At 37.2% G+C, this 15488-nt stretch overlaps 1 protein-coding gene across 4 annotated transcripts in view; it reads right to left on the bottom strand.

Moving 5' to 3' along the window:
- The window catches only part of TENT2 (terminal nucleotidyltransferase 2), a 47596-nt gene that overhangs the window by 7174 nt on the left and 24934 nt on the right, over positions 1 to 15488 (bottom strand). For all 4 annotated transcript variants that reach the window (XM_086480556.1, XM_086480557.1, XM_086480558.1 and 1 more), the window contains 2 exons: positions 12079 to 12122; positions 5466 to 5602 (listed from right to left, as the gene is read on the bottom strand). In XM_086480556.1, the coding sequence (XP_086336682.1) occupies positions 5466 to 5602; positions 12079 to 12122 (181 nt within the window). The remainder of the gene's footprint in view (positions 1 to 5465; positions 5603 to 12078; positions 12123 to 15488) is intronic.

Genomic DNA, 15488 nt, shown 5'->3' with positions numbered 1-15488 from the left:
AAGAAAAAGGAAAACAATTTGCAAACAAATAATAATAACAGTTTAATTAAATTGTGGAATTGCTATCTCGTAAGCCTGGATAACACAGCATTTTATTATAATGAGTAAATTAGTGTAACAGTCTAATCTTCATAATTTACCATATAAGCGTAAGGCATGATGGGTAGGAAACAAGAAAAATTTAAAAACAGAAGTTTATTTACAGAAACATCTGCAAAACAGAACACACCACAGGTATCCATAAGTAAATATATTCATGACAGAAGAATTTTTTCAAAAAAGTGTAACTTGAGTATGGACACCTACATTTATTTCTAAGCTCAAAAGACATTACAGCCACATACCTATCTTTCTGTGGTGAGAAAAGGAAGTTTAAGGAGTTTAAGTGCAGATGAAGTCACACACTGCATTCCCTTAAAAAAACTACTCAAAAGTATAAAGATATATAAAGACAGCCTGCTTACAAGCCAGCATTCCTGGTGCAAGGACCCTATTATTAGAAAGCACTGACACTTTGTATATGCTGAATTTTAGATCTCCTACAAGTGCAACAAGAGAGTAACAACTCAAACATGTCTTTGAAGATATTCTACAGCTTTCTGCATGCAATTTTGCAACAAAATCACAGGAAATTATCACACTGAAACAGGAACAGCAGGCAGTTTACAGAGCGATCTTTACGATGTGCCAAGCATCTTTACGGTCTTTAGGACGCTTGGCACAGCAACATGCCAAACACAATGGAAGCCAAAGCAACCACTTGCAGTTTTATGTTCTTGTCTACCCAGCCAGTTTTCAGCTGCTCTTAACTAAACCAGGGAACTACCGTATCAGCAAAACAGATCACCAACAACATGTCACCATACACCCTGACTGAATGGGGTTTAGACGTAGCTGGGGAGCATGCTGCTACCTGTACTGGTGTTACGTACACCTGATGTGATCTCCTGACTGAATCGATCTTTTGACATAATGCAAAGAGAGAGGAGCTTGGCTGGGTGCATTAACCACCTGCAGTAAATCTGTAAATATCAACTGTAAGCCAAAATACAGTCTGTAATTCATCAGTTAAATTTGGAAGAACTCTGTTCTCCCTAGGGCACAGATCAGCTGTCATAACTCCATTAAGTCAGTGGTGATAAGACAGTTTACACTGCTAAAAATCCATGCCTGTAATTCTGCAAGCTACCTTGGATACAACTTATGATTAAAGCCCTTATGGAAGTCAGCTGTTTGAATAACTGTACCTCCACAGAACACTTACATTATTCTTCTATTTAAGAATATGAATAGGGCCTATTTCAAAAAGGTGCAGGCACAGCATATGAAGCATAGTTCAGGATACCTCAGATTACTTATTCACCCACTGCTGTGTATATTTAGTTTTCTCTTTATACAGTGTTTAGCAAGTTCATACAGGTGATGATCATTTCTAGCATTCAATGCAAACTAAAGGTTTCATTTTAACCCATCACTCTCTCTCTCCTCAATTCCCATAGTAGATTACTTTTGCAACAACTGGAAATACTGTGAAGCAACAAGTAGTTTCCTATCATGTCTTTTCAATAAACTACCATCAACACAAGCTTAACAAGAAATTCAGACGAATTGCTCAAAAGCAGCAAACACAAAAAGACAAATGACAAAATGCAAGTGACTGGGGCATCAAAGAAGCTTAAACTACAGCTCCAGAGCACCGGTCATGAGCAAAGCTGACAGTTCAACTCTTCTGCTTTTTCTAAAAGCTTTTTTAAAAGTCACACAAAGTGTTTGATCTGTGTTTGGTTAAACCAGGCAGTATTGTTTCACTTTAACCATGTAATTCTTCTCTTGACTACTTTTTCTCTAGGTTACACTTGGCTTGATTCCCCAGCAAAATTTAAGTGCATTTATAATACAGTGGTTTAGCAAAAACCAACAAAAAAGTAACATTTCTAGCTATTTAAATAGCTTTCCATTTAGACTTGAAAACAACTACTTTATCTAGTAGTCTCATTAAACCTTCACTAACCCTGCCTTGGTACCAAAGTCAGCCTGAATTAGGAATTAATTACCAATAGCAAATGATTCATTTATCAATTTTAACCAGTTTGGTGTGCACACAATAACATTATTTCCAACACAAAGAAATATTCTTTACATAAGCAACTTCAATCCATATGTTAACAATAACCATTTAAACAGCTATTTCAGTTATCAGTTATTTCTGGTGCCCACATTGGGTATGTGTTCCTCCTGGAGAAGGCAAGAATTTGAAAGAAAAATACCAGGCATTTCCAAATGTAAGTGTCTATGAATACACTACAAATAGACTAAAAAGCTTATCTTTTCCAGAGCATTCTTACAAGCCATAGGCATCTGTATAAACATACTAAAACGGGTACAAATTGCAAGCATACTTAATCTAATATGCTATTAAAAAATGATCCTTTCATTACGTGACCAATTCTACCCTGAAGAGAGCTGTGTGCAACTGTATTTTATATTCTGTCATGATAATGTAACTAGTCTTTTATCATGTCCACCAAACACAACTTAGTGAGCTAACTTAAACAACTGCTAAATAACTTGAAACAATAAACTTAAGAGAAGTACAGTCCCAAATGACAATCTCTAGGTTCCCTAGCAGTAACTTCAGGGGAGCAAGGCCTTGCTTCAAGGTCTCGATTTGTAAAGAGACAGCCAAGTGAAAACCTGCTGCCTTCACTCACAGCTGCAGAAATGAAATTGGAGACTCTCTTCAGAGGGCCAGATAAACATGGACCAGTTTCCAAATACTTTCTTTTGAGAACACCTCCATACATTTTTTACTTGGTCACATTCACTGCATGATCAGCAGACCTTTGATAGATTGGAACACTTAAAAGTTAAAATGGAGATACAAGCATACTTTTAGCTAGCTGTATCCTGAGCAACATTATGCAGACTTGAACTCTTAAGACAAGCTAACTGTTACAACCATGTTGGCAGATCAAGCTTTGCCACACGTAGTGTGTAAGTCCAATATATGCAGTAATTTCCAAATCACGTTTCTGGTAACTTATAAAGGAGGATAAAAATCACGTCTTACAGATGTATCAAAAATCCTAAAGTAGGACAGTGGAACAGGCCCCATATAAATACGTGGTAATCAACAGTTCTCTGAAACACCTTATAGTCTAAACAAACAAAGCAGATTAAAAGCATAAGGACAAAAAACACAGCCCAAGAGATGAGCTTATCCATGGCTGCACAGCATGCAAGGGTCCTGTTTCTTTCTTCATGCACTACTCTTTGGGCCCATCCTGCCCTTAAATGGTATTGTCTACATCAAGTAAAATAAAACATAGATTTTAACTGAAATACCTACTGGCCTTTGCTATACTGAGGAGGAAGTCTAACAATGTATCTCCATCTTCCCTTCACCTTCCTGACAAACACATGTAAAATCATTGATCAGTTAAGCATTCCAGGCAGATGGCATCAATGACTCATTCTGTCCAAAATTATGATCTTCACACATGACCTGATCATTCTTGACGGCATGCTGTTCTTTCAGGAAAACAGATCCTGTGTATCAAACCTGTCAGTGTTGTGCCCTACTCTATAGACAGGAATCTACAAAAGCCACCTTTATGAAACCTGAAGTAGTATTCTCTTTAGTAATTTTTTCATCAAACACATTATAATTCAATAGTGAAAGTCACTGGCACAGCACAGGTCATTTAAATGCGACCTAACTTAGTCACAGTATCTGAAATATAATCTCAAAATTTCTGTGCATAAAAACACTAGTAAATGTTTTACAGGGAAAGCAAACACTGAAAAGAAATACTCATTACAGCAATGAAAATATTCATCACATTCAGGAGTAAAGTATTAGTTCCTCCACAAAAGGCAGAACTAACAGAGCCCTGTGTTGTGTGTATCTAACTCTTATCCTCATTCCCACCTATAACGTTGTTTCCACCAGCAACCTCAAAGCAAAGGTAACAGATACGGTGCATAGCATGACACTGTACTTGTTCTCACTGGCGGGCTATCAGACACACAAAAATGTTTAAACACCATGTTCTGCCCACCTCTTCCCCTGCGTGGGCATTAATTTGGGGTTCTCTTTCTGCTGTTGACTCTGTTTACAAGCATCCAAACCAGAAAAGTCAAATTAGTTATTTTTCCTGCATTTGAACAAGATCTTCTCTGCTAGCTCCCACAGGCAAACCAGAAACAACTTATTTAGCCAAAAAGATTTTTACTTTCATATATGAGAAGATTAACAGCTTGTTATACAGACAAGCAGTAAAGGATGCATCTTTTGTCCCACAAATTAGGAACCTGAGGATAACCTCCATCAGTCTTCTAATTTACCTGTTTAGCAAACAGCACCTTGCCAGATGAAAAGACAGGTACTCAGGAGAAACTTATAGGGCAAAAGACCATCCCCTTATCTGCAGTGATCACTGAAGGAAAATCCTTTATGTGAGAATTTCCCAGAATCGGGCTTAAACATGCGCAAAGTGCAATTAGTTTATGAATTGCCACAGGCCATATGGATTTAGCTTACATATTCCACATGTGGTGCACAACCCAGCTATGTTTTCTTTTACGGATTTCATCATTGTTCACTTCTTACATTGAAGTAAAATACAAACACTTCAAAACTTACGAGTACCCAGCAGTTACACATTTTGTTCTCCTTCCAGGAAACGGATAATGCACATACACAGGACAGCATACACAGGACAGCAACATGTATGAACCAACTGCCTCAGAAACAAGTTCTTTAGAAGATATTTAAGCTTACTGAAATACAACCATTTGATATTTTATATGGACAAACACTTTTAAGATATTAAGTGACAATTGGGCAAAATGTTTGTGATCTAACAGCTTTCTGAGGTGCCTTCACAACTTTACCTTCTCTTCCTTTTCTACAAGGAAGTCCAGATGCCAAAATTAAGCTCAGATTTTAGCAAACCTACAAGATTGGTGAACCAACTATATATGAGAGAATTCTTCACTAAGTGTGGCCTATAGTGATGCATATTATAGTCAAAGTAAGGAGCCACCTGCTCAGTTACCTCCATTGACTCGGGGTGATAAAGACAAGCGCAGCTATTAAGGTCTAAAGAATTCATATCACAATCAATACGTTAAACTACGACTAAAAACCAGATCTTTCTCACACATGGATAGGCAGTTTTAGAGTAGTGTAATATAACAAAAGCCAGCTACTTTAAAAGGAGAAAGCTCTCTTAACTTCCAGCAGTTATTTTATAGGATAGGATGCTTGGCTAAGCAAAAGATGTCAGACATTCTTTATCAGCATTCCTGTTCTTTCCTCTTTTCACCAAATTCCTTTCTCTCAGTTACCACTCCTGCACTACTGCTATTCTCTCTCTTCACGGGTTATAAAGTGCTGATATCTTGAATAGAAGGAATCCGTTTTGCATGTTCTGAAACATTCAGATGAGCTTATTACTTACTCAAATTCTGTGGCATAGTATTTGAAGAAGCCTAATAGCAATTCTCCAAGGCTTGATCCATTTTCTGAGATGTAAGGAGGGACAGTACGTGGAGCTTGATGAACGAGATGTAACTGCATTGTAGGATTAAAAGATTCCTGTCAAAATAAAACCAGAGAGTATATATATACATACACACATGCACACAGAGCTTTAACCTAGGTGCATATATTTTTCACAATAAAAAAGATGCCCATCATTTGCTTATTAGGAGTTCAAGCACAATTTACAAGCAAAGGGCTCTTTTGCTCTTGTGCTTCTCTGCTGGATACTAGTTACTCCCCCAAACTCAGGTAGAATCACCTTGCATAGCAGTGTCCAAGACCAACCCTTGGCCTTCTGTTTGCTAAAGAATTTAATGTGGGAGAATCTTTGACTTTGGACTTGCATTTACATGCTAGTAAAACCACACGAGCAGAAGCTGAGTAAGGTAGCCTGCACTGAGCTGGCTGCAGTTGAACTGAGATAGGGTAGGTGAAGCTAATGCACTTGTTGCTCAGTTCCCATACTTGTGGTTCAAAAACAACCCAAAAGGAAGGCCTGACTTGTCTTTCCAACAGCACAGAGTTAAAATTGCCTGTGAAACCCACTGGATCTAACATGAACCTGCATCCTCCCACATAACGAGTTCAAAGACTGCAGCACCACCTCCTCTAGCCAACCTATCCAAAAGAATAAATAAAGAGAAGTTATAAGAAAAATCTGAATACTCAGAATGCAGTGTATAAGCTGAAATATGCTTTTCTATAGGGGGCTGGTGAAGAAGTAGTCAGGTTTGCTACAAAAGTCACAATTGCCAGCTTAAAAAGGAATCTACATAAGACTAAATTAACCTGGGTTTAGATCTGGTATACTGTTTGGGGTGTCCATTGCATCCTTCAGGTTCTTCTGAGAGACTGGGGTACATGGAAAGAACATATCTCTGCTTGCTAGAGAAAATTTTTTTTAAACCTGGTAATACCAGGATTCTATATTTTACAGCAATGTCGTGTATTTTATGGAAAATGAACCCAAGTTACACAAGAGTAAGCTTTACATTCACATCAAGAAATAGATCTACGTAATTTTAGGGATCTATCCTATCATTACTGTATCTCCCCCCCCCCCCCTCCTTTGTTATTTTAAAGAGTAGTATCAGGCATGACTCAAACTTTATAGTACTAGAACCACTGGAAGCGCTATACACTGTAATACTATTTCCATGTTCACAGCTGGCAGTACTTTCTCTGAGAAAAGTATGGTTAGTGATCAAACCAGTAGGAATGGGAAGTCTAGCACTCCCATCCTCTTTTGCCAATTCTAGCAAAACTTTCTGGAACCTTTTTCAACACCTTCCAGGAAAAAAGGCCATTCTTCCAGCTATGAAAAATGTCAAGTCTTGTTCTCACCTGATGTAACTTCGCATATAAAGTATTGTTATAGTTAGCAGAGCTCAGAATTTAACAGCTTACAATTCAACAGAACACACCAAAAACATGGAGACAGACAGACATAAAAAGCAGATATGCAGCGCAAAGACATAAAATGGGAACAGCTGTTCCTACGTTACACAGTACATACAGTTTTAACCCTATAGTTAATCAGACAGGTACCAGAGGCAAAGTCACTCCTTGCCCATTCCTACAGAAAGCTGTAGAAGAGTCACAACAAATTGATTTAGTATTAGCAGTGTAACAGCTCATGAGGAAATAGACACAGAGGAAAAAAAGAAATGAAAACAAGGGCTTCTGAATTTCAAACAGTACAAATCAGAAATGCAATGAAATTACTCAGACTGCTACTAAGATTAATAAGTAAACGCTTGGAGGCAGCAGACATTTCTGAAAAGGAGAACAAGATTATTTGTTTTTAATGCTTGGAATGTTCATCTCAAAAGCTTGAGAACTTCTCAACTGCAAGAAAAATGTGCCACCACAGTGAGGCTGGCATCCTAAGCAGCTAAAAAGCTAGACTTCGGAATATTATTTTTCAGAATAATAAATAAGTTATTTTCTTTAGCACTATTACAAGCTTAGAGAGGATGTTGCTTTTTCTTATCCCTGGCAGTGTTCAAGGCCAGGCTGGATGGGGCTTTGAGTAACCTGGCCTAGTGGAAGGTGTTCCTGCCCATGGCAGCGGGATTAGAACTAGGTGATCTTTGAGGTCCCTTCCAACTCAAAACATTCTATGATTATAAATCTTGAACATAAGTACATTTTATATGTTGATAACAATTAATTAACTTTCGTTAGGCCTTGTACATAAGCTGAATAAGAAAACTAAATCAACAGTTATAGCAAGAGACAATATATAAAATATAGATGTAATACAACTTACAGCAAAAAAGGAGAATATATGTATGCCTGTGTGTGCATGCTTACACCCAGAAAAAACGAAACAGCAAAAGGATATCAAACACAATTTTATCCAAAGATTTTTTCACTATGATTTGTTAGCAGTTAATGAAACAGGAAGTTACAAAACCTTCCAGAGTTTTAGAATCACAAATCTGTGTTTTGAAAAGCGTGATTATGATAGAAGCATACTCCAGATGAAGGCATTTTTCAGGATTTTTAGTTTGACTATCTTCACTGAGTTTGCAACTGATCAAAAGCCATGTAAGCAGCAGTGATAAAACTGAAAGACTCCTCATTTGAAGAGCATTCCAAAGATTCTCACCCATGGCAAATGAGATAAGATTCCTAACCTGCATTAGAAGGTAATTTTCTAAATCTTCATCTAGTAATTAGGATTAAAACTCTTCAATTCTTCAATCTAAAATTACTATGTTTAATTCTATTTTTTTTTTTGAAAATCAAGTTCAATTTCATGAAACTTGCAGGTCCAAGTTTTACTATGTACATTAACCACACTTGCCTCACAAAGGTCAGGCAAATTAAAGTTTTCCTCACTCAGAAAGGCATTTCCCTTCAAAAAATGAACGCATATTATTCTACACAAGTGCTTTAGTAAAAATGCATGGTATACCAATATTCAATAGATCAGTAACTAACAACGTTGTTGGTTTAAGATCATTTCTTAACAAAGCAACCACTCAGTGTCCAGTGAACAGAGGTCAGACCAGCCACAGGATACCTAGGCTATTTTTTCTGCTTTGCCACACACAACCCATGATAATCCTCAACCCACCTCCATTCACCTATTATAAAACAGGGCTAAACAGTACTTTTCTTCCTGTCAGAGAAATTTGGGGAATAACTACATAAACATAACAAGGTACAGCTTATAGATTCTGTACATAAGGGAGGTTGGTAATAAAACAGAATTACAAAGAATCCCCCAAACTAGCTTAGCTTCAAGTAGGTTTTCCCTGTAAGCTTCACCTTCTTAAATTGCTCTAGAAGGCAAACAACTCAGGCACTTCTAAAACTAGTCCTCAATTTACTTGCCGTGTCTTTGCCCCATGCCACCTTAAGAAATGGAAAACAAATTCAGGATCTGACTGAGTAATAAATATAAATGAGCTATCCATTATTTCAAAATATCCCAGATAAAAGGGACCCCAGATAAAAGGGACCCCAAAGTCTTTTTTCCTTTTTTGCTGCATCTCTAACCTTTACCTTGGTTGGCTGATTTCTCAAGGAAACACTAGCATTCAGCAACATGCTCCATGTTCAAGTCACATAATGCTTACATATATTCTCATTTCACCTTATACACTGGAAAGTAACACAAGCACACATCAAAAAAAAATTTTAGATTGATATCTTGATGTATGAGTTTAACTCTGACTGCACAAGACTCTTCCTTCAAAAAAATTTACAGTGGTAACATCAGCATAGTATCTCGCAACTTTTGACAGGTACCTATATTTGCACACATAAAATACACTTCCCCAGTCTTACAAATGAACGTTTAACTGATGTTTATACTTTTAAAAAGTGCAACTCAAAGACTAAGGCAAATTGTGTCTGTCCAAGGACTGACTCCCATATGTGAAGGAACTACAGTAAGCACCACCTTCTGCCCCATTTTTTGCAAGACAGGACTGCTCATGAAGCTGATGCAGCAGAACCAAAAGTGTGCTCATGCTAGAGTCCACAAAGTTCACAATCCAGAGCACTAGTGGAGACCCACCTCCATCTGGATTTAAGCTAATGTGACAGGCTGCTCTGGAACATTGGAGACTTAAGCACACATTTCCTTCCGATTTCCAGTTGTAGCAATGTTCACCTCTGGTAGACACACAGGCAAAATTGCTTAAGGAAGCTGTGGATGCTCCATCCCTGGAAGTGTTTAAGACCAGGCCAGATGGAGTCTCGAGCAACCTGGTCTAGTAGGAGGAGTCCCTGCCATGGCAGGGGGTTTGGAACTAGATGATCTTTAAGGCCCCTTCCAACCCAAACCATTCTATGATTCTATGAAAACCAGAAGCCATAATGGCCTAAGCCACCACAGGTTCTCCAGTCTGAAGTCTACCCATGTCTAAAAGTCCTGACCTGAAGGCACTGTCTATATAGGCTTCAGAACAGTTGGAGACTCCTCCATGGCAACAGAATGCACAGGTGGGCAGATCTGTGGCTTTTCAGGACTTCTTACCCTTTATATCTGCAGTAAAGATACACTGAGTCACAGAATCTCCCTTTTGTTTCTCACTTAAGCTAAGCATGTTTCTCTTACACAGCATCTACAATTTAAAATAAACAGTTTCTTTCAACGTGCAGAAGTATTTTCAGGCTGCAGAAAAAGCTACAGATTTGATTTTGAAAAATTTAGGTAGAGTGGTTTGTTTCGCAAGGGGAGAAGCAGTATTTATGTGTAGTACTAGGGGGGAGACACACCTTCAACCAGCTACAACTGCAAGAAAAACATATGGTGCTTTGGATATAAATGTTTGCCCGTGCTTTGTAATCATTACTGCAAAGTACAAGATCAGAATTGTTTTGGTGTATTTCTCATTTTCATTTTAAATTTCCTTGCAATATTGGTATTCAGAAGTATTAACCTTCACAATTTTTAAACACGTGATTACATTTCTAATGGATGCAGTAGACCAAAAACATATTTGAAAATTTCTATTGTAATCTAAAAAAATTCTTAATCCACAGTTTTGATTTAGTTTTATAATAAGCCCATATAAAATATACTTTTTATTTTATTAGCAATCCTAGAATATTTAATCCATCCCCCAAAGGCAAGATAAGTAACAACAAAATCTATGTTGAAACAGAGTAAAAAAAATGCTGTTCTTACAGCTGTGTTCTAGAAACACAGGAACCTGCAAGTGATTTACCACTTTCACACTACACAAGAAAAAACCTTGCATTTAGTACATATTAATTACACTTTTTCAGCTTATGGCATTGTTTACTTTTGCTTTAATCATTTAAACCATTAATATCTGCATAGTGCTCTGAAGGCCTTCACACAGGTCAAACACTGCAAACATAAACCTTTGCATTATTACTACAAAGGAGTCAAAAGTTACCCATTCTTACAGTTGTTTTCTTTAAACAACGTGCTACACAAAACTTAACACTACAGCATATGAGCTTTAAGCAAACATAATTAGCAAATGTAGCAATTCAAAAAACCCGTCAGATAAAGCTAAGTATAAATGCAATGAAAAATAGCTTCAAATGCTTTTGAGCACTAACAATGAGAAAATTAGAAGGTATATAGAACAGAAATAAAACCGCAGTTTATTTCAATTATCCTAACTACTCAAAATGGCTGACACCACAGTATTTTCTCCCTAATGTACAGCGTCATCAAATCTTCCCTTTTCAGCATTACAGGAAATATATGCAAAAGAAAGAATGGCTTTCTCATACTACCTCAGCACTATAATCAGCAACAGTAAAAAAAATACTTAGATAGGTACACTGAACTATGGCAATTATGAAGAAAGAAAAATTTTAAAACAGAGGAGAGATAAGGAGGAAGGAATTGAGGAATTTCTGTAACTAAGTTACAGCACAGAATTATTCAGCAATATCTCTTTTGACCCCAGACAAATATTTGAGAGGGTAGTTCTTAGTTCTAGGTAATCTTCCTTAGAATCAGTCTCAATAATTACAGTCCTAATTCTGCAGAGGATCAAACATATCAATTCATGAAGTTCTATGGAAATCAACAGAGTACAATCTGGACACAACAGCAGAGTCCTAAAAAGGTGTTTTCTTGCTGGACGGAAGCCCAGTTTTGTGAGGTCTCAAGAGTCTCCTTAGTAAACGTGTATCATTCACACTCTGCACCCAGAAAGAAGTATTGGGCAGCTCAACAACTGTGGGAAGGTATGGAATTCAAAACACCACAGTTGGATAGAAAAAACACTACTTAACATATTAAGAAATAAGAATCAGAAAGTTACAGATGACACAAGGATATTTTTCAGGCCAGCATAAAGAGAATCAGCACAGCAGCTCTCAGCACTCATTTCCAACCGGGACTGTTTCCACTAAAAAAAAAAATGATCACAAGCAGCAAATAACCCTTTTCACACTTATGTTTAATGTATCAATGACCAGGCTTACAGACTGTGTTTAACTCAATCCATTACAGATGTTTAAGAATTCATGTATTTTTAGATAAGCAGTAAGTATGATGCAGTAAATTCATAAGAAACACTTACTGGGTAGTCTTTTTGGAGGGATGGAAGAATGGGTTCAGGTAGAGCTATAAAAAAAAAGTTTAAAGTTACTGTGATTCACAGGAAACAAGATCATATCAACTATACCAATGGGTTAGACTGAAATTTTATCTTAAAAATATCTATCAAGAACTTCATTTTCATGCATTTGTAAAATAAAAGTAGTTCAGCAAATCTTTCTATTACCGTCTATTTTATATATATAAGGAGTTAGTTCACCTACAGGAAGCTGTTACTAAGATACTACTATTTCTAGAAAACATGAAAAATTCTAGAGCAGCTGCATATGACTTCACTTTTAAAATTCATGTCAATTCATGGCTATAAGAAACTCATCTAGATTCCCTAAAGGAAAAAAATCAGAGCTCCACTCTTCTTTCCCTACATCTACTACATACGATTCAATCATAGCATAGGAAGTCTCCAGATACAGCAGAAGTACATGTTCTTCATCTGCAAAGTATTACATACTGAGCCTCGAAAGTAACCTAAAGACAAAATGCCCAACACACTTAGTAGGCACTGCTAGCAAAATTCCCATAAAATACATAAGCACAGTCCAATGCTGTTAGCTGGTGTACTAAATGGCAAACAAGTTATAAAGATTATGCAGACATTAATGATACTAACAAACACAAAATGAACTAAACTATAACTTTCATAAAAGTCATGCATGGGGAGAGCATCTATCACACAACACAAATAATGGGGAAAAAAACTTCTCCCAGGTTAGGTGGTTCTACAGGTAAGACAGAAAAAAATCCTAAGTATTCATAACCCGTTCAAACCTTACAGCAGATATGGAACTGTTAGAACTCTCCTCATACTTTAACATCATGTCTTCAGCATGTTTTTTTTAAACAACTAGTCTACATCATTCACTAGGGAAAATGATAATTAAGTTCAGCACACAGGACTTCGACTTGGGACTTAATTCACCCTTCAGACAAGGTCTCACAAGGGAAGAGATGGTACAGAATCCTTCTTCCATAGGGACTACGAATCAGAAGAGCAGAATTCTCAGAATGTGCTTGGGCTATCTTCAAAGAGTATACTGTATTAACTAGCAGGACTACTAAGAATATAATCACAGCTGCTTTAACAATACTTTTATTTTGTTTGTGGGTGTTTAAAAATATGTAAGAGCATCTTATTTTTGCAACATCTTGGATAATTTCCAGTTTTATGACACACTAAAATAAAAGACAATAAAATCTGAGCAATACAAGCAATCAAGATATTTTAGCTGTGTCTGTAAGCTATACTAAGAGGATGGAGTTAAGGGGAAAAGTTACACTTACCACTAGCATTTGCCACATGAGTTTTCCTTTTCTTACTGTACAAGATAGGTGGACCTATTGCCTGATGAAAATTCAGGTACAAGACACTGATGTATCTACAAAATAAACTCAAGCCACAGTAACCTTAGGTCCAAAGACATTCACACAAGTATAACAATATGGAAATAGACTAAGTAGCAAAGGAAAGAAGTTTGCCTAGTGAAGACAAGGACACCATTTACTGCAAAATAAAGCCTTTATTTTTATTTTTTTCCCTCCCCAGTAACATCAACAAAAGCTCTATTAGAAATTCTATGACTAGGATACAAGCTACTTTCAGTAGCATCACATGCACATAGTGGAAATCGGAAAAAAAAAAGGTTAAAATCTGCATGAATAAAACACCACAATCTAAACAGCTGGTGCTATATACACAGCCAGAGCCATACTTCCGCCTTTCTTAGATGCAAAGGCCAATGAAGCACACATAAAAGGCTCCTCTTTGGTTTGCAGACTGCTGATCCTTCCCAGGCAGCCACTTGATCACAGTTTTGCAAGAAAAGGATTATTCAACTTTTCTTCCCCTTCCCTAGACAGCTCTGGCAGATGCCAGATGAGTAGAGCAAATGCCCCCACGGGGGGCTTTGCAGGGTTGTTAACATTCTGGCAAGCCTACACATTTATATTCCCTTGAAACTCCTACTCTCTTCCCTTTCGTGTGTTACTTTTATGCACAGCTCAGTAAATGGCTATCCACGACTGCACATAGCACCCAATACAAATCTCTAGATTAACTGTCATATAATGAAAATAGATTTGGAGAATAAATTTCCAACTGAAAAGGCCTGTTTCCATCGAAAGTGTAACACTAAGCATCAAATGCTTATCAAGTCACTGCTAAGATGGTCACTAATTTCTAGGCCATGTAAAGACACTTTCCCTCTGCTCTTGCTTGTGCTTCACCTTTGCATAGCAGTCTTCACATCCAGTAGTTCCAAACATTTTCAAGCTTGTATCTAATAATCACTTTGGCATTTTTAAGTTTATTGTCATTTCATCTCCTCCAAATCAAATTTTTGTTTGATTTTTTTTCCCCCCAGTGTTTATTAAGGATCTACCCTGACGTACGCAGTCACCTACAGGATGGTTTCAGAGCTGTTACAACAGATTTGGCCACATTTTCTTCTCTTTCCTTAGAAACAAACAAACAAAATCTATGGAATTCCAGCATAGCAGATGCAGAGAAAAACAACAGTCACTAGACAGACTAGCTTATGTCCCACTGTCCTCATGACTTGTACATTAACAACAAGCACACAGTATGGACACCAAAGAACTCAGAAGTAACCCAGCCAACTGGATGCCAAATACAGAAAAGGCCCTCCTAGGTCCTCTACTACACATACTCTTCAGCTGAAAGCAAGCCACCAGCTTGAGTCAACTATCATAAAAACCTTTCACCCTAGTACAGGGTGGCCGTAGCATGAGCTTGAAACAAATAAGTAGCTGGCTATCTACTCTACAGCAAGTATCTACGTTTCAGGCCAAAAAAGCTGTTAGGGGAACTAAACGTTGTTTCTACCCAATTTCAAAAAAATTTAAAACCTGCACAAACTGACAAAGAGAAAAAGTCTAAAATGAGAGCCTACATGGTTTGTCCACAGGTATGATCATAAAATGTTAAGAGCCAGTTGTCATTAAAACAAAACAACAATAATCAGCACATTACAAAAAAATTAAAACTAAGATGTAGAATGAATGCAAGCAGCAAAATACACAGTCTATACATGAACTGACAAGAATTAAGAAAATAACTTCTACAGGCATATTTCTCCTCAAAGTATACATTTCAGGGGTTCCTTGTATTTCTTTCTGAAGATACTTATCTCCCAATAAACAACCAAGAAACTCATACTGAGATAAGCGATTTCTTAAATGATTCCTTGAGTCTTAAGCAAGAACTGCAAACTACAAAAAAATCACGAAACGTGGACTTCCTCTAACGAAAGAAAGAAATAGGGGGGAAACTCATTATGATCTACTCCTTGAAAATATTCCAGAACTGCACAGGCTTCTTGAATTCTCAATAGTGACCCTTAGTTTCTCAGGTAA

This window comes from Leptosomus discolor, chromosome Z, assembly GCF_034619465.1.
Source record: "Leptosomus discolor isolate bLepDis1 chromosome Z, bLepDis1.hap2, whole genome shotgun sequence".
Classification (NCBI taxonomy): Eukaryota; Metazoa; Chordata; class Aves; order Leptosomiformes; family Leptosomidae; genus Leptosomus; species Leptosomus discolor.
Note: the sequence above shows the minus strand (reverse complement) of the source record. Positions and strands in the feature narration are given on the sequence as shown.